General features: G+C 45.5%; 2 protein-coding genes and 1 pseudogene across 2 annotated transcripts; 2 read left to right on the top strand and 1 right to left on the bottom strand.

Moving 5' to 3' along the window:
• The first annotated feature begins 3,128 nt into the window (after window positions 1–3,128).
• On the top strand, window positions 3,129–11,272 carry LOC111965525 (dapper homolog 2). The gene is made up of 4 exons (XM_023989691.3): window positions 3,129–3,785; window positions 7,030–7,258; window positions 7,763–8,029; window positions 8,219–11,272. The coding sequence occupies exons 1-4, from the start codon at window positions 3,525–3,527 to the stop codon at window positions 10,753–10,755; spliced, it is 3,294 nt and encodes a 1,097-aa protein (XP_023845459.1). The 5' UTR covers window positions 3,129–3,524; the 3' UTR covers window positions 10,756–11,272.
• Window positions 11,273–11,828: 556 nt separating this feature from the next.
• ttc9c (tetratricopeptide repeat domain 9C) lies at window positions 11,829–13,926 on the bottom strand. The gene is made up of 4 exons (XM_023990377.2): window positions 13,777–13,926; window positions 13,065–13,414; window positions 12,729–12,911; window positions 11,829–12,479 (listed from the first exon to the last, which is right to left on the bottom strand). Exons 2-4 carry the CDS (start codon window positions 13,408–13,410, stop codon window positions 12,337–12,339), a joined length of 672 nt encoding a protein of 223 aa, XP_023846145.1. The 5' UTR covers window positions 13,411–13,414; window positions 13,777–13,926; the 3' UTR covers window positions 11,829–12,336.
• Window positions 13,927–14,866: 940 nt separating this feature from the next.
• LOC111965946 (transmembrane protein 179-like) overlaps window positions 14,867–19,204 on the top strand; it is an 11,839-nt pseudogene continuing 7,501 nt past the window's right edge.

The raw sequence follows: 19,204 nt of genomic DNA on the forward strand, positions 1-19,204 counted from the left end.
CGTCCTAATGATATGTTGTGTATTGGTCCTGGCCTCATGATTGGTTCAGATCCACTTCACACAGACTGGTTATCTCAGACCACTTACAGCATATCTCAGACGTTGGTGTCACGAGGGCTCACACGCTCACTGTTGAACAATAACAAACAACTCCAGAGGCTGTCAACCTCAAACTGTAGCCAATAGTTTTGATATTTGATTATTTTGTGGTTTTGAAAGGAATAGTTAAATGTTATACTATCTACTTACTCTTAAACAATCTATGTGATATATTCATGTTTGTATTACTCACTGTACATCTGAAAACTAAGATATATGGAGGCCTCAATCTGGAATGATGGAAGTCTGTGTGTGTGTGTGAATAATTTTAGAGTTAGAGAATGGAATACCTACACCATATTGCCAAATCCCCAGGGGTTGTCTGCAAGAGTTCTGTTACAAAGGGTTGTGGTGAAAACTTCTAGATCTCACTCTTTCACCTTATCTCTCTCTCTTTCACACACACCCACACACACACTTCTTTGACCCTTGGCTGGACTGATAGCCAGCTCCAGCTGACCACACACGTGATCATTAGGGCACAAAGGCCTGAATAGAATATTCCCATAATGCTGGTTGTCAGGTTGCATGCTTCATTCCGGCATGGATTGTCTGCGCAGTATCTTGTGCATTATCATTAGAGCCCGATGGGTCCGATGCCGATTTTAGGAGCGCAAAAGTCACCGATTAGCGATTAATCTGCAATATGCAACATGCCAAACGCAGGCCCTACAAAGAAAACTAATGGGACTGTAGCGACTGTGTTGACTTCAAAATCGGGGGTGTGAACTAGGTTTCTATTCAAGCGTTGATCYACATGGTAATGGCTCTATAGTATTGGAGAAGAGTTGAAAAAACGGACCCTCCGTTACATCGTGGCGTGTCATGTCGTAACGTACAGCARGCATAAAGCAACTATTTCTGTCTTACAATCTCTCTCCACCAGGTGTAGCACTTCTCTCATCCTTTAAAAACAAGAAATGGACAGTGACGGGGGTAAGGGGGGATACCTAGTCATTTTRTMRGTCATCATTGCATGCGATCATCATTCTCAAAGCCGCTGTTTACTTCTAAGATCACTTTAGCTCCGCCCTAAAAACCCGATTCAAATTCAACACAAACCTTCATAGGTATGTAATCACACATTATATAAACTCTTTATAGTGTTTTATTTACATTTTAGAGGTGATGAGGTGATAAGTTGGACAGATCAAGTGAAAAAAAAGCTATTTTCCCACACGACATCTCTCCTTCTCACTATCATGCATTAGTTTCGGTTCCCCCACCCGACATTTTTAAAAAGACCCGACGGGGCTCATTGCCTGCTTGAATTATGCAGAAACGGGCAGTGTTTAGGTCATGTAATTGATTCTGTTGGAAAGGGGAGAAATTGTGCTTTACAATGGTATTGACATTACATTAAGTATTACGTTTTTGGGGCGCTAAAATAAGGGCAATTGTACGGACCAAGGCGATGTACGAGTTTACGTGAGTTTGTTTACAAAAGGTCATGTAAACAAACTCTTAATGCCATTACTAATGGCAACCTATGAGGGGCATAAGCTAGCTGTTCATTACAACAATGTTTTCTTAGAGAAACCATCAATACTAAATGTATTGGCTATACACTTTAACTGCAAATGGCATGTGCTGATGGCTGAAAGCTTTATGCAGGGAAATGCTTGGCACTGGTTTTAGGCACACCTAATTTAGCTTGCTAACGTTACTTATCTCATCATGCATGCAAGCACATGGCCTGAAATGATAGATCTGCGCCAAATGTCTTGCTTTTTGCCGATTGCATATTTCGGAAAACTAACCAAATAAGCCCACTAGAAAACATAATAGGCCGAGACAATAACAGCGTTATTTTTGTATCGAGAGGAGCGTTCACTTTGGCAGTGGTAGCACAGACTGCTAGCTAGCGAGCTAATGTAACAACTACCTTCCTGGCTAGATAGCTAAGCTAACGTTAACTAAGTGAGAATGTGATGAGGACAGGGCTGCTTGCTTGGTTAAGTCGACTTTTGATTATTTACTTATTCAAATACGTTCGCTACGGCAAGTTACTCACCTGTCAAACCAATCATGTTGTGACCTAAGGCTGGATGATGTTCAAAGTTCTTCAGGCAACCATTGAAAATGTCAAAAAATTATCGCAAAAGAGCAGAGGTATTTGTTTATTATATGTATATAATATCGGCGCTTTATCTGTGGAATAAAGACCGATACAAATATTTATGTGAAAGGCTAGTATCAGTCAACCGATGCATCGGTCAGGGTCTAGTCATCTTTATGCTGTGCTTTATCCCTCTCCTTTTGCATTTTATGCACTTTGAAAAACAGGCTAGTATTAGTCAACCGATGCATCGGTCAGGGTCTAGTCATCTTTATGCTGTGCTTTATCCCTCTCCTTTTGCATTTTATGCACTTTGAAAAACAGGGGGCTTTATTGATTTGTGTATCTTGCTCTCTAGGTGGGAGAATGTTGCCCCACTTACATAATTGGAGTTTGAACAATCTCCTTTGAAATACTCTCAGGTTTGTTTTACAGTGAGAAAACATGAATTATYGAATAGATCTAGAGATCAAATAAACTACTCTAGGCCAAAACCAAAACTGTTCTTGGAATGAACCTGGTGTTGTCACAAGGCTGCTCTCTGCTGGTTGAAGGTTGACATAACAGAGRAGGGGGTGGAGATGGGGGAGGTMCACCTGTCCGAATCCAAAGGGGCAGAACTTGTCCCATACAACCCAAATAGGTGATTGATGCAACTGTAACTTGAACATTTCGTTTTCAGACTCACAATAATAGTAAACTTGTCAATCTACATATTTCATTCGAGGAGTCTTTGATACACTTTTTGAAACAGTCTTTSCGTCTTTGTGTTATTATGCTTTTATAGACTAAGTTATGCACGTGGTGAACGTTATCACCTTTATTATTGCCCATCATTCATCGTGTATTTGAKCATTTTCCTGTGTGTTTTGGAATAGTTTGGCGGCCAAGGGATTTAGGCGTATATTCGAAAACTTCCCTGGCCAATCCCTTTCAAGCTTTGGTACGTTACCTCCTSGGCTCCTCCCCCTGGACACATTTTGCTTGAACCAATGTAACGTTATTTACAGCTTTGTTACGTCGGGTCTATSGTGAACATCATTTGCATGAAGTACTGAATGGTCGGACACAATTGGGTGATCATAATACGAAACCATAATTGAGGATTAAGATGGAATATGGTTTGATCATCTCTTTAGTGTCATACATTTGACRCTCTAGTCAACATGCTTCAATGTAATATGGCTTAGATTTAATTAAGTAGGCTATTTTGCCAACGAATCATTGGTTTAACTGGGCGGGAGGATACAATGTTGCTATATTGTCGATCGTGAGAACATATGTTGCACTGACTTTAGCTGGACCGTAGCCCATTGTCATTGAGACTGAGCTCCTAGTCTWAAGCGCCCCGGATTCAGCCTCTACAATGCCTGGCCGCCGCAGTTGTGTGAATTCGCTCTGGTCTGGCACGGAGCGGGTTCGGATTGGCGAGCGGCTGAAAGCGACCCTGGCCGGAATCCTTGAGCTGGATTTGCTCCGGGGCCAACATCTGGACATGATCGATGCGGCGCTGGACCTCAAAGACACCAGTAGCACCGGTACCACGGTGACTGTCATCACCGATCAACAGGAGGAAAACCTCGAGAGCGCAGCCTCGGATGGCTCTGCGACATCCCGCAGGCAACAGGTCAGTGCGTAGTCCCAGATCTCTTGACAAGATTGGTTGCTATTAAATATGAATGCATTCATATCTGCCAGTAGGGCATTTTTATCCCGTTGCATCAAACAGACTGCTGCGCTTCAATAGCCTTGATTGAGCGATGGAGTCATAAGCACGGAGCTATAGCTACTGATTACACAATGGTGTTTGACCTGTCTAATAGAATTGARAGTAATCCATCCGCCTCCACTGCTTCTTATTCCGTTTTGTATCAGTCAAGGTTATGTAGAATACAAAGGGTGTTKTGGTTCTGTRCCCTTTATGGATCTCATATGATGAGTGTCAATGTCCACATCTTTTCACAGTCCAGTTTTCCCCAAGGACATGACATAGAATGTATCTGTGTAAAGAATGTACACTTGGTACACACCCTATAGATACAAGCATACACCTAGGTCAGGTCATACTGTAGATGACAGATGCCTACAGAGTTCTATATTCTGTATCGGCCCAAAATCTTCTGTGTAAATAGGCTACTGTAGTATGTGAATACATTGATCTTTTTGTGTGAGATAAGATCATTTGATTGGGAAAGACCCATAGTAAGACAACTTGGTACACACGTTGAAGTAGACCTATTGAATAAAGACCTTGTTCATTTMAACTCTCACCATGGATGTGGCCTTCAGCTTTCATTGTTACCATTTGGACAACTGTTAGGCCTAGTTGGTACAATACTAAGAATAGAATGCAGAAGGCCACAGAGCCCTACATTGCCTCATAACGGAGTTGGAAGTCTGAAGCTTAACCTGAGTCTGTGAACCCTGTCCTCATGTAGGGTAGGTTACCATACTGGTTTGTTGTTACAGTGTTTGGTGAACAGTCACTTAMCTCCAGTAATAGGGACAACTCAAGTCATTCCCTTTTTATTAATCAAATAGAGAATGGTCAACTGATCCCGAGGTAAGGAATAGCACAACATTCTACTTACTGCTTTTTCCTTCTCAGAAACACTGCACCAATTTATTCTCTATAGATTCCCTCTGACGTTCAGCAGCTATGCTATGTTAAATGGTATTAGTCATCACAAACACCATAGAGAGTAGCTCTGCTTGCCCTTCCATCCGCCAACGCAGACCCTATTAGCATATTAAACAACAGATTGAGAGACAAGTTGCTTCTGCTGTTGTTGTTTCCAATGTGACCAACGTTATCACCGACCCAATTCTGTCCACTGGGGAGAGAGGAGAGTGAAGAGGAGAGAGGGGAGAGGAGAGTGAAGAGGAGAGGGAAGAGGGGAGAGGGAAGAGGGAAGAGGAGAGAGGGAAGAGGAGAGATGGAAGAGGGGAGAGGGAAAAGGTGAGATGGTAGAGAGGGAAGAGGTGAGATGGTAGAGAGGGAAGAGGTGAGATGGAAGATGGTAGAGAGGGAAGAGGGGAAAGATGACTGGACATACAGACTGCAGTTAGTCTCTCTCTCTCTCTCCTCTCTCTCTCTCTGGCTATTTTAACTATCACAGTGGGGTAACAGTAGTACTGTACTGTTGCACCCCATCAACACTTGATTTGCTGCCAAAGCCCACACTGTGATCACTCTCACCAGCATTCTTCTATGWACATTTGGACCATGGCATGTATTGCTGGCCCTATATCAACCTCCAGCCCACAGATAAACATGACGTCAGAGGGCATTATCTTGGATTGAAACGTCAGTCTCCTCTGCTTCTTCAGTTAAAGTAAACAGAATTAATCAATAGCTTACCTTTCCCAACATGACATCTCAAAGTATTTAGCGTTATCACAATTATGCAACACATTTTGAAAATAACAACTTAAAGGCTTTATAGAGCATTCGTAAAGTGTTCGTAAGCACTACATACTGTAGATACCTAATGAAAGTACGTCACAAAAGTATGTTATGTACATTCATATTATGTAGTCCTTGATTCTAATGGAGTATTTGCTGTGATTTGTCTGTGCATTGTGTAGACATATTGTTTCTTTAGGGTAAATGTCTGTGTCTCTCTGTCTCACATAGAGGGGTATCATATTACAGAGCTCTTAGCGCTGAGGGCCTCCACCTCTCTCTCTCTCCTGATTTGATCATAACCATCTCACTGTAACATTACACTGGGGTAACATGGTTCACATTATGTCCATGGAAGAGTGTGGGGGGTGTACACGGCCCTGACGGTTATCAGTGTGTTTGCGCAAGCTAGTGTTCGTCTTAGTGCTATTTGCTATTTGTGTTTTAGTGTGTGGCAGGCAGGCTCTGGATGAGTTAGATATACTTCTGCTATGTCTGTTGTGTGGGTGGAGTGAGCAGGAACCAGAGAGCAGCTGTAGCTATGGTGAGGAGGGGGTGGCTTTAACTTATTATGGAGTATGGTTGGGGGTTGGGGGGGTTTAAGATGCCACTCTCTGCCTCTCACAGGCAACCCCCTCCCCCACTACCTCTTTCATATACTTGCTCTTTCACTCCACTTTTCACTCACCKTTAGCTCCCCCACTCTCAAGCACCCACTCACTTCCCCTTAGAAAATACCTTTTCTAACTTCATCAAATGTGGAAAAAGTAGCGAGAGACAGAGAAAACTAAACATGGCTTGTAAGAAGGATCAAGGTCTAACTTTTTTCCCTGCACCCACCCCCGTCATCCCCCTTATCCCTCTCTCCTTCTGCTCTTTGTTACATCATCTGTCTTCCCCTATTCTTCCTTTAAGTCCCCCTCTGAGTGAGTATGCGTCCTAAATGGCACCCTATTCCCTATGTAGTGCACTACTTTTGACCATCGCCCTCCATCGCCCTGTGGGTCCTGGTCAAAAATAGTGCACTACATAGGGAATAGGGTGACATTTAGGACACACTGCCTTCCCCTCTCAGTTAGGCAGTATGAGTCACCTGCATTGTCTCCTGTTTATCTCCGTAGTAACGGAGGATTGATCAGGCCTGGCAGTGAACAAAGCCCCCTGTTGTTCCCCCCACCCCTATCACCCAATCAGGCTAATATAGGGRATCACCGGAGAGGTCATGAGTAATCACGTTCATCTAAGTAAGAAGAAAGTCATGAATTGGCTATTGAGGAGAAAGAATACYTCATATTCTGTTTTTGTGTCTGAGTCTTGAAACACAAGTCTTCTAGAACTTCCAGTAAGGCTGATGACATCAGTGTTTGGTAAATAAGAACKTTAGAGATCCATTCTACACCACTCTCTAATTATCATCTCTTTAAAGACATGTTGTGACTTGAACACCCGTTTTTCTGTTTTTCAGGTTCCTTCTCCCCCTTCAGAAACAGTGTTGCCATGCCACACCAGCACGTTGGACAAGGACAGTGTGGGGAACTCTGGTGGAGATGGGCTGGTTCATTCCAGAGGTGATGGGGTTGGTGGGGATGACTCACGCTGGTCCACCCTCTCTTGGGATGCCCCGTCTGACCTGCTCTCCCCCCCGGACCTTGATGGTGCAGTCCAGGTGGACTATGACTCCAGGCCCAGCTCAGGTACTGGACTGTGTGATCCTACCATGGGGGGTCTTTTGGGGGTGGTCTGTGACACCCATACGGCTTTGGCCAGGGCTGGACTATCACATCTGGGGCCCTGGGATACCTACCTCCAGGCCCCCCCCCCCCCGAAAAAACAATGGCTTGTGACGTGTTCATATGCTATCTGGGGGGGCCCCGACCGCCATGTTCYTAATAGGCTATCTGGGGGGGGGGGCCCTGCGTGCTCGTTCGGTAATCTGGCCCTGGCTTTGCCCAACAACACTTCTCACCTTAAGTTTTGTTTACTTTGTGAGATACCGTGTTGCAAAGCCGTATTAAATATTAACCTTCAACTTTTCTGTCCCTGTTCCTTTATTTACCCTCTCATGTTATCTTTTCAACACCACTTACTCACTCCTTTCTTGCAAATCACTCTTTCTCTGGACCTACACTCCCTCCTTTCTTTCTTTCTTTTTATCTTTCTGTCTCTTCCCCTCGCTTTATTTCTCCCACCCTCGGTAGGCTTTTATTCAGTCAGTGGCAGCTCCCTATCAGACTCCTGCTACTCTGTGTCCAGTGAGGCAGTCCTGGCCCAGGGGGTTCCAGTACCAGGTGGGCAAGTCCGGGCCGGACCAGGAGCACCCTCAGGGGGAGCCTTCAGGCTGTGGGAACAGCGGCCCCTCTCWGCAGACCACAGTGACATCCAGTGGCCGGAGGCCGCGCAGCAGCCAAGAACTCAGCGCATTGAGGAGACCACAGAGATCGGTGATAGGAGACCAGTATCTACAGGTCAGATATAACACACATATGGACATTCAAATGCACTCACAGAAACACACTTACACTTCAATACAGTTCATCTGTATTTAACCAGTAGTTTTCCAGAGAGTCCTGGGACCATAGTCCTAGATAAATGCTTTTGCTTCTTTATAAGCTGACTGACATTCATAAACTTTCTCTCTCGTCCTTTGAACCCAGGTGACCTGGAAATGAACAGTCTCTTCTTCCTGTCTGACCTGTGCTCCAGCCTGGGTGACCCCCATCCCGGCTCCCTCCTCCCACTCGCTGAKCCCCGACCCCAACTCGACCCCAGGTTCTGTTCTGACCTGGTGTCCCGGAGGACCAAGGAGGTGTACCATTACCCCAGCCCCCTCCATGCCGTGGCCCTCCAGAGCCCCCTCTTCACCTCCAGTCAGGACCCCTCACCCTCCTCTCGCCTTTCCCCGAGTCCGGACTCCTCTGCCCAGGCTGAGGAATCTCAGTCCACCCCCCTCTTCCGGCCCCCCCAGCCTCCTCACCCCTCCACCTTCACCCAGCTGGAGCAGTACATCACCAGGCTGGCTCGCCAGTACCGCAGCCGGGTTGCCCCCTTTGACACCACCCCTACCGCCACCCCTGGGCCAGGTTGCCACAGGGGCCCCAGAACCCCTGGCCACGGCTCCACTCAGTCGCTGTTGGCCTTCGAGAGCCGCAGTACCCCCTCCAACCTGACAGTGGGCAGTGTGACACCCTGCAAGTCTTTTCTGGGTAATTCTGCGCGGGTCAGCCTCAGCAATATTGGTAAGAAGGCCAGTAGGAACTCCATCAACCTGGGCCACCTGCCCTCTGTGACAGGAGAGGACCTCAAAATCAACCTCCACCTCAACCTCAGTCTCAACCTCAGCCCCAATCTGAACAAAAACCTGGGTTTGGACTCAAAAAAATCCAAGGAAGGTATTAGCACTAGTGGTGGATTAAGGAGTGACCATGCTACCCCCACTGCCTCCCCCTCTCCTTCCACCTCCTCCCTCTCCACCGCTGCCACTCCCACCCCTGCCCTGAGGTCTCGSCCACGCATCTCAACATGTCCCTCCAACCTCAATCACCGGAGCTCTCTGGAGGTCACCGGGGCTGGGTCAGGGCTAGGGTTCTCCCGCTCGCTGGACTGGAGTGGACTGGATTCTTCACCAGGGAAAGTGACAAGGAGTCAACCCAGCGTCAATGCCCCGGACGCCAGCCCTAGTAAGCTCAGCGAGGACTCAGCGATGGTGGGGGAGATCTCCCGTCTCTCTGGCCTGCCCCGGGCTGTGGTGGTGGGCCTGATGGAGCAGGGTGTGGAGCTGGATGTTGACTGCTTCCAGAGCGACACCGAGAGAAAAGGTCAGGGGTCAGAGTTTAAAGGCCAAAGCTCCTCCCCTTCCTCCCACCAGACAGCCCAGAATGACCACCAGTCTCATCATCATGATTATTCCAGTGTCCGCCACCTCCACGCCAGTAACGAGACTGAACATGACCCCCAGAGGCCGATCCAGCTGTCCCTCAGTGTCACCCACTCCCCACAGTCCCACTCCGGCCTCACACCTCCCGCCTCCTCCAGTCCCCATTCCAGTAGCACCAATCACCCTTACCAGTCCACCTCAACCCACCCACCTACCCATCATCATGTCACCCACCACCACACACACACCTTCCACTGCCAACAAACCCCTTCCCCATCTGACCCCGCCTCTTCCCCCTCGTCCCGTGACCGCCCCAGGGTACGCTCCCCACCCCGCCCTCTCCAGCCCTCCCCCCTCGCCAATACTCCATTCTCTGTGTTCCGGCGGGATGACCCATTCCAGTGCTCCCTGCCTCGCGTCAGGGACAGCAGCTCACCACAAAGGGGCAGCATCCAGCCCAGAGGGGGGTCACTACGGCAGGGTGCAGGGGGTGGAGGGGGTAGATGGAGGGTAGATGGGYAGGGAGAAGGATGGAAGAGGGTGGATGGGGAGGGGCTCTACCAGGGGAAGCATGCATCCAAGGAGTTGGTGAGGGCATCGACGGTGAGCAGCTTCCACAGGAAACAGAGGTGCTACAGCAGCAACTGGGGAGAGSAAGGCAGTCACGACACGGCCCAGACGCCAAAGAAGGTGGCAGCCAAACTCTGGAGGGGCTTCGAAGGACGTTCATGGGGGAAAGAGGCTGAGGAAGAGGAGAACAAGGAGAGGTGGAAGAGAGAGGGGATCAGGAGAAAGGAGAAAGATGACCAAAAGGAGAAGCATGCCAAGGCAGAGAGGCGAGAGAAAGAGAGCAGTGCCTCAAAACGCAAAGGGAAGGGTGGTGGTGGTGGCTGGGACAAGTGTAGCTCCAGCCTGAGGCTGTCCAGACGGGCTCTGTTCCGCAGTGAGTCCCAGGGGGAAGTGCTGGATCCTCGAGCCCTAAAAGAGGAGCATCTGAGGGGGGCACAGTGGACCTCCTCTCTGGACATCGGCAGAGAGCTCAGCGTGGAGGGGGTTCGTCCGTTGGTGTTCGGAGGAAGAGCAGCAGAAGACAAGCGCTTGTCCTCTACTGCCAGCCTCTTCCACCTCTCTCGCTCTCAGAGTCTGGAGGGAAGCTGTCCCTCCCTCTCTCCTCCTCTCTCCTCCCCATCGTTCTCGCCATCCCCTCCTCCTTCTCGGGCAACCCTCACACGCTCACGCTCACTGAGGGACCTGAGTAGAAGGGTGTTTAGCTCAGTGAGGTCTCTGAGTTTGAAACACAAGACGTCGAGAAAGTGAGATCACAATAAATGAAATAGTGTTTTTGCCACTAAATCAAATCAAATGTATTTATATAGCCCTTCTTACATCAGCTGATATCTCAAAGTGCTGTACAGAAACCCAGCCTAAAACCCCAAACCACTAAGTTACAGTCAATATTTCAGTCGGTTGTATTTTGGTTGATAATGCGGTGCCAATGTTATGAATCTGTTGAACTTGACTCTCAGTAGTGTGTGACTGTGAGTGGTCCCCTCTGCATGCAACTCTGTGACTTATCTCTGTGTGCTATCATGGCTATCGTGAGCTTGTTCTCTCTGAGTGTATATCAAATCAAACCTTATATACTGTATGTTGCCTTTGAAGTACAATCATATTGGCCATAAAGACCAAAATCAACAAACAAATTGTGCTATAAATTGATATTGTGCTCAGGATTTTGAAATGGATCTCAATAAAGTAATAATAAGAATAAAATGTTATTTGAAACAAATGTYTGTATCTTGGATTATTATTAATAAAGAAAACTTGTAATTAAACTTTTGACTGTGTGAATACTTCCATCCACCTCCAACACTTCTACACTGAGGGTATAAAACATTATGAACAGCTGTTCTTTCCATGACATAGACTGACCAGGTGAAAGCTATGATCCCTTTTTGATGTCACTTGTTAAATCCACTTCAATCAGTAGATGAAGGGAAGGAGACCGGTTAAAGAAGGATTTTTAAGCCTTGAGACATGGATTGTTTATGAGTTCCACTCAGAGGGTGAATGGGCAAGACAAGATAAGTGCCTATGAACAGGGTATGGTTGTAAGTGCCAGGCGCACCGGTTTGTGTCAAGAACTGCAACGCTGCTGGGTTTTTCACGRTCAACAGTTTCCCGTGTGTATCAAGAATGGTCCACCACGCAAAGGACATCCAGCCAACTTAACAACTGTGGGAAGCATTGGAGTCAACATGGGCCAGCATCCCTGRGGAATGCTTGACACCTTATAGAGTCCATGCCCCGACGAATTGAGGCTGTTCTGAGGGCAAAACTCAATATTAGGAAGGTGTTCCTAATGTTTGGTATATCGCTGTAGTAAAGGCTGTAATTTCAAAAAATATTTATTAAGTTTAATCAAAACATTTTGTACACAAAAAGAAACACYACTGATTATGTGACCAGAAACAACCACTTTCAGAAGGCATAACAGGACTGAGTTTGAAAAGTGCACAAATAGTCTCTCTGTAGCTCCCTCGCTTTGACCTTCAACCCTTATGCTGAACCTCCAACAATTTAGCTCCATCTCCTTGTTGGTCATCAGGCACAKATATTCTCTATAGCATAACAGGCTCTTCAATAGGATCAGCCTGATCAAGGCTCTGCACAGAATCAATGATCTATAAAAAATGAATAATCTTGCCTCGTAAATAACTAGTCATTATGTGATCCATATTAGCAAACCTGCGCAGCACCTTACTCAGGCCGATTCCCTGAAATGTGCTGTAACTCTTCTCAGGTGTCCAGTCCAGGCTTGGTTCCTCTTTCTTCTCCAGTGCTCTTCTCAATCCTCAGTCAGGGTCAGAACAACAGAACATCCCTCCTGATGGGAACTTAATTCTGGGTGACACCTCCGCTGGCCCCCTCCCCGGCTCTCTGACTGGAGGAGAACATGCCCCGGTACAGAGCCTTCTCCTTCTGGTACTCCGTGCTCAGCCTCTCCTCCGCTCGCTGCAGGTGCCTCCTCACATTAGTGTCTGTCAAAGAGAGACAGTCACAAATACAGTGATTTCAATTTCAATCAACATTAGGGGAATGGGAATAGCATAGAGACACAATAATACAATATATTGTGTTCTACTTCATTCTGTTGGGGAATTGTACAGTATGCCTAGGCTTATAACATGCCCTCACAAATAATCAATAATCTGTTTTGTTTAACTGAAAGGCTGTGGTAGMGACAGCAGGCCCTAAACAGGAAGATAGTAACCAAAAAGCTGAGCTACCATTGGGTTGTCCTTTGCTGGCCTGAGTGAGGTATTGCTTGGCGCTCTGTGCGTCTCCCAGCTCCAGAGTGGCCACTCCTGCTCTGTACAGGGCCTTGATGTCACCTGGCCGCAACTGCAACACCCGCAAGCTGTACTCCTGGACACGCGTGTAGTCGACACACTCCRTCTGCAGCAGACAGGCTGAGAGAGGGGGAGACCAAGTGACAGAAAAGAGAAGATAAAGGTAAGTCCAGAAAGAGGCGGATTGTGCATTATGCTTCGTATTATCCTCCTGTAAGTGGATAATTTGAAACAACTCATCTACTGCATGAAATATGTCAAGGCCTGTAATACCTGCTAAATTGTTGTAGCAGTCAATCTGTGTGTTCCTAAGTAGTTCTTCTTGTCCTGTGGTGAGTACAGGAGCCTCAGGACCAAACCCCTTCACTGCCGCAGTGACATCAGAGTCTAAACTACGCAGAATGAGCAACGAACGGTGGTAACGTCCAATTGCAGACCGAAGGTTTTTCTCTTTGTAGAATTTGTTCCCCTCCGTTTTTAAATGGACGGCATCTTGRAGCTGGGAGTCTATGTTGGCACCTGAGGGTCCAGGCTTGGTAGGCGTTCCTGAACAGCTTACCCCTGCAGCCCCGGCCCCCAGCTCCCTACTCTCATCTCCTGGTGTCTCTGGACTCGCCATGGAACTTGATGGCCGGTAGTGATGGGATGAGAAGACATGATATTAGATGACTGAACACATTGTATTACATTGGTGGTCCACACCAACACTAAATGTTAAGACAAAACTAGATATGATTAAAGAAATGAAGATGCTCTAAACCCGAAATCTGAGACCCCCCCATCACAATTGCTTTTAAAAGAAGAACTAGCTAGTCATTTCAACTCATTCACTAACTGTTATCTGGGTGTCCTACTAGGTCATTTATAAGCAAGCAAGAAAAAGGGTTTTACTGGTGCTAGCTCGCGTGTGAACAAGATGCAAAGTAACTGCAATTGACATGGCCATATGTTAACCGTTATAAATAAAAGTGTATTGGCGGCTTACCTTACAGTCTACTYATCTTTACACAAAATACAAATACTTGAACTTGCCCACCTACTGTAGCTAGTAAATAATGAACACGCAAACAACCACAACATTGGCAGAGGCAGGAACTTCCTGCTTTTTCTTCTTCTGTGGTYAGAGGAACCCAACCCATTTCACTGCAACGGAACTTATTTTTAGCTTAGCGCTACATGCTTTAGCAACATGGACATGACTCTGTGACGCATTCATCAATGAAACAAAATGAATCACTCCTGAAAAATAAAATTGTGTTGTCTATGTTTATCACTTTGGTGAATTGATGAAGAGTGTTCGAAGGTTGTAGAGGTTTGTTTGGAACAAATGCAATAGTTCATAAATTGTGGATATCATAGGCTGCAGTATTTCTTATTTATAGGACAGCATTCAATAGTTCTAAGGAAAAAGTGCAAATGAGCCTTTTGCAATGGTCCATTGTTAGGGGAGTCGATATGGTTAACGTTGTCCTACTGACCGACTTTAAATTACAGGAGTGTGGGGGTCYGCATTGTCACCCCTTTCGACCCCGCCCTACATTCTATCCCATGCATCTTATACTGTATAACAAAAAAAAATCATATTTCTCAAAAGGTCAAATAGGGTGGAGCAAGTGACTGGCCCAACCGCTAGGTTACCTGCCCCCCAAGCAAGCAAGGCTAKCTGGATAATGACTGAATAAAAAGTATCACTCAATGACAATTTTGACAGCATTTCACTGCATATTTTATGCCCCCTTCAAAACAACTGGGAACTGTGAATTGGGAACTCYGACATCTCCGACTGGGAAAAATCGTTTGGACCGGTCATCCAACTCGGAATTCCAAGTTAGAAACTCGGGCATCTTTCTAGAGCTCCGACTTTCCGACCTGAAGATCACTAACATCATGATTTGACCTCGTTTTTTCCCACTTGTCTCGAAAGCACCAATATCTAGGCCAGTTGGCCAGTGCTCCGGTATGTGTTGATTGCTAGTGCGTCACTGGCACATTTGCTAGGGGAGAATTGTATAACGGAATGCCAGCAATCATGCAGGCTGTGCTTTAAATATCCGCTGATTTCTTTGGAAGTTTGACAGATGGTGGTTTACTAATTCCAGATAACACCGAATAAACGGGTAGGCACTGCCTGAAGATATCRTGTATTTAGTTCTGATCGATCTTTTGGACTATGAAACTTGATCGGCGACTGTTGGTGGCTCACTGCGCAACCCACACACCCTGTCAGTCCTGGCCGGGTTGATGGTYMTTGTCCCGCTTGCGCTCAACGGCTCAGTTTTCAAAGGGCGTTGTGCGCTTTTCACCACGGGTTCATGGAGGACGGAGAATTGAATCGAAATTACTGGGGAACCGGGTGAGATTTCACACTTGGTGGTACAACAATGGGGCCCACCSGCTGCTTGCCAGTAAGCTACTTTTGTCGGGTTTTCACGGTGATGTACGGCGCAGTTCAGGGCTGGCGACATGACGAGTGAGTGCACTTTACATGGGCTTTGAAATAGTTAATCAATGGCGTATTATATTTATTATTATTTTTAAAAACAATTATACAAATGATTCATTTGAAATGAAACATAAATTACATAAACAACCTGATAATAATAATCATGACCATTATGAAATATAAAATGGTGCAATGCATTCTATGTGTTATGGGCTAACTACTATTACATAGTTATAACAGTTTATGTCAAATGACATTGTTTCCACTTGTTCACTGTCACCTATGTTATTATTGTYTTCCTTTTCCAGAACCTTGTTCTCCGCCTTCCTGACCCTGAGCCTGTGTCTGGAGGGGTCATTGTCACCCTCTCCCTTAGGCTGGCCTCCTGGTGCAACACTGTCACTGATGACAACATCAGACCCTACAGGTAATGTTTATACACTGAGGCCTACATATCAACAGGAAATACTTTAGGGTATTCCATGTCATTTGTCAGGAAAAACTCTGGTTGCTACAGTACTGTGCATCGGCCATCAGGAAAAACTCTGGTCCCTAGTACCTGTGTGCATCGGCATCAGGAAAATCTGGTCCCTAGTACTGTGCTATCGACCTATCAGGAAAAAAACTCTGGCCCTACTACTGTGATGGAGCATCAAGGAAAACTCTGGGCCCTAGTACTGTGCATCGGCCATCAGGAAAACTCTGGCCCTACTACTGTGCATGGACCATCAAGGAAAAACTCTGGGCCCTAGTACTGTGCATCGGCCATCAGGAAAAACTCTGGTCCCTAGTACTGTGCTGGCATCAGGAAAACCTCTGGGCCCTACTACTGTGCATGGACCCTCAAGGAAAAACTCTGGCCCTAGTCACTGTGCATGGACCATCAAGGGAAAACTCTGGGCCCTAGTAGGATGCATGGACCATCAGGGAAATCTCTGGGCCCTAGTCTAGCTTGTCGTATTGACCGGGTGTTGCAACATACATTGTGGTTGAGTGTGAGGGTCAAGCTGCAGGGGTGTGGCTGTAGCGTTGTTAAGTATTGACAGTTTCCTGTCTCTCTGTCGTTGTGCAGCTGTGCAGAATCCCAGTCCGTCCCCATGTACCTGGATGTAGAGATGTCGTCCTTCTACACTGAGCTCACCCTGGCAGAGGTATGTAGTCCGCCATAGCTGGCCKATCTCATGCCAGTGGACATTCCCCACTCAAAATATAAATCTTCTGCATTGCCTTAACATCAGTGGTGGAAAAATTATCCAATTGTCATATTTGAGTAAAAGTAAAGATAACTTAATAGAAAATTACTCAAGTAAAAGTGAATGTGAAAGTCAGTAAAAGTCTAAAACTATTTGGTTTTAAATATACTTAAGTATCAAAAGTAAATGTATTTGAAAGTAAAAGTAATTCCTTATATTAAGCAAACCAGACATCACCATTTTCTTGCATTTTGAATTGCCTGATAGCCAGGGGCACACTCCAACTCTCAGACATCATTTACAAACAAATCATTTGTGTTTAGTGAGTCCGCCAGATCAGAGGCAATAGGGATGACCAGGGATGTTCTCTTGATAAATGTGTGAATTTGACCATTATCCTGTCCTGCAATGCATTAAAAATGTAACGAGTACTAATGGCTGTCAGGGAAAATGTATGGAATAAAAAGTACATTATTTTCTTTAGGAATGTAGTGAAGTAAAATTTAAAGTTGTCAAAAATATAAATAGTGAAGTACAGATACCCCCAAAAACTACTTAAATAGTACTTTAAAGTATTTTTACTGAAGTACTTTACACCACTGCTAAACACGAGTGAGTCAGAGTGTTCTTGTGATTCAGTTTCCCTCTCTCTCTCCCACTCTGTGCTCTCTCTCCTCTCTCTCTATTTCTCCCTACCCCCTCCCCCCCCTCCCTCTCTCAATTCAATTCAATTCAAGGGGCTTTATTGGCATGGGAAACATATGTTAACATTGCCAAAGCAAGTGAAGTAGATAATATACAAAAGTGAAATAAACAATACAAATTAGCAGTAAACATTACACTCACTGAAGTTCCAAAAGAATAAAGAATAAAGACATTTCAAATGTCATATTATGTATATATACAGTGTTGTAACGGTGTGCAAATGGTTAAAGTACAAAAGGGAAAATAAATAAACATAAATATGGGTTGTATTTACAATGGTGTTTGTTCTTCACTGGTTGCCCTTTTGTGGCAACAGGTCACAAATATTGCTGCTGTGATGGACACTGTGGTATTTCACCCAGTATATATGGGAGTTTATCAAAATCGGGTTTGTTTTCTAATTCTTTGTGGATCTGTGTAATCTGAGGGAAATATGTGTCTCTAATATGGTCATACATTTGGCAGGAGGTTAGGAAGTGCAGCTCAGTTTCCACCTCATTTTGTGGGCAGTGTGCACATAGCATGACTTCTCTTGAAAGCCAGGTCTGCCTTTGGCGGCCTTTCTCAATAGCAAGGCTATCCTCTCTCTCTCTCAATTCAATTCAATTCAAGGTGCTTTATTGGCATGGGAAACATATGTTTACATTGCCAAAGCAAGTGAAATGGATAAACAAAGTATTTATTTTGCCTTTATTTAACTGGGAAAGTAAGTTAAGAACAAATTCTTATTTACAATGACGGCCTACCAAAAGGCAAAAGGCCTCAGGCCTTAAAAAAAAAAAAAAATTGTCTAAAAAGACTTGAATTTGTTGTTGCCTAATTCTTTTTCGGTAGGTTTCTACACTACTTTCCTTCCATCTATAGCATTTCTTAATATTGTGTAGTTCCTTTAGCATTGATGTCTCATGATTGTCACGATCGTCATAATGATTGGACCAAGGCGCAGCGTGCGTAGAATTCCACATGTTAAATAAACATGAAACTCACCAAACAAAACAGAAGACAAACGAAACGTGACGTTCTGGACTGCTCACAGGCAGCTACACAAAAACATAGTCAAGATCCCACAAAGCACAATGGGGAAATGGCTGCCTAAATATGATCCCCAATCAGAGACAACGATAAACAGCTGCCTCTGATTGGGAACCATACCAGGCCAACATAGATCATTATTCACCTAGATAACCCACCCTAGTCACTGTCACGCCCCAACCAACATAGAGAATAAGCAGCTCTCTATGGTCAMGGCGTGACAATGATTGAGTATTGGTCTGTTCAGGAAGACTGTGATTTTGCTGTGATCTGATAGGGGTGTTAGTGGGCTGACTGTGAACGCTCTGAGAGACTCTGGGTTGAGGTGATAAAGTAATCTACAGTACTACTGTCAATGGGTGAGCTATAGGTGTAGCTACCATAGGAGTCAACTTGAAGCCTACCATTGACTATGTACAGACCCAGCGTGCGACAGAGSMGCAGGAGTTGTYACCCATTTTTGTTGGTTGTTTTGTCATAGTTGTGTCTAGGGGGACATATGGGGGAGGGAATGCMGTCACCTCCAGGTAGGTGTTTGTRRCCCTGTGTGSTYAMYGTGTCAGGTTCTTGTCCAGTTSTGGTATTTAGGTTGCCACAGACTAATACATGTCCCCTGGCCTGGAAATTGTTMATCTCCCCCTCTAGGATGGAGAATCTGTKATTGTTAAAGTATGGGGATTCTATTGAGGGGATATACTGTAGGTAGCACYCGTGAGGAKATTTTTCTCTGTTGAGATCATTTCCTTATTKATTTCTAGCCAGATGTAAAATGTTCCTGTTTTGACATATTTAATAGAGTGGGTTAGGTCTGCTCTATACCAAATTAGCATACCCCCTGAGTCTCTTCCCTGTTTCACACCTGGTAGTTTGGTGGATGGGACTACCAGCTCTCTGTAATCTAGAGGGCAACCAGTGGGTCTTTCTCCTTTATACCATGTTTCTTGTAGGATGACAATGTCTGTATTTCCAATTTCTTTGATGAAGTCTGTGTTCCTGCTCTTTAGGCCAAAGGCAGATGAACTCAGACCTTGTATATTCCA

This window comes from Salvelinus sp. IW2-2015, linkage group LG6.2 (assembly GCF_002910315.2).
Source record: "Salvelinus sp. IW2-2015 linkage group LG6.2, ASM291031v2, whole genome shotgun sequence".
Lineage (NCBI taxonomy): Eukaryota > Metazoa > Chordata > Actinopteri > Salmoniformes > Salmonidae > Salvelinus > Salvelinus sp. IW2-2015.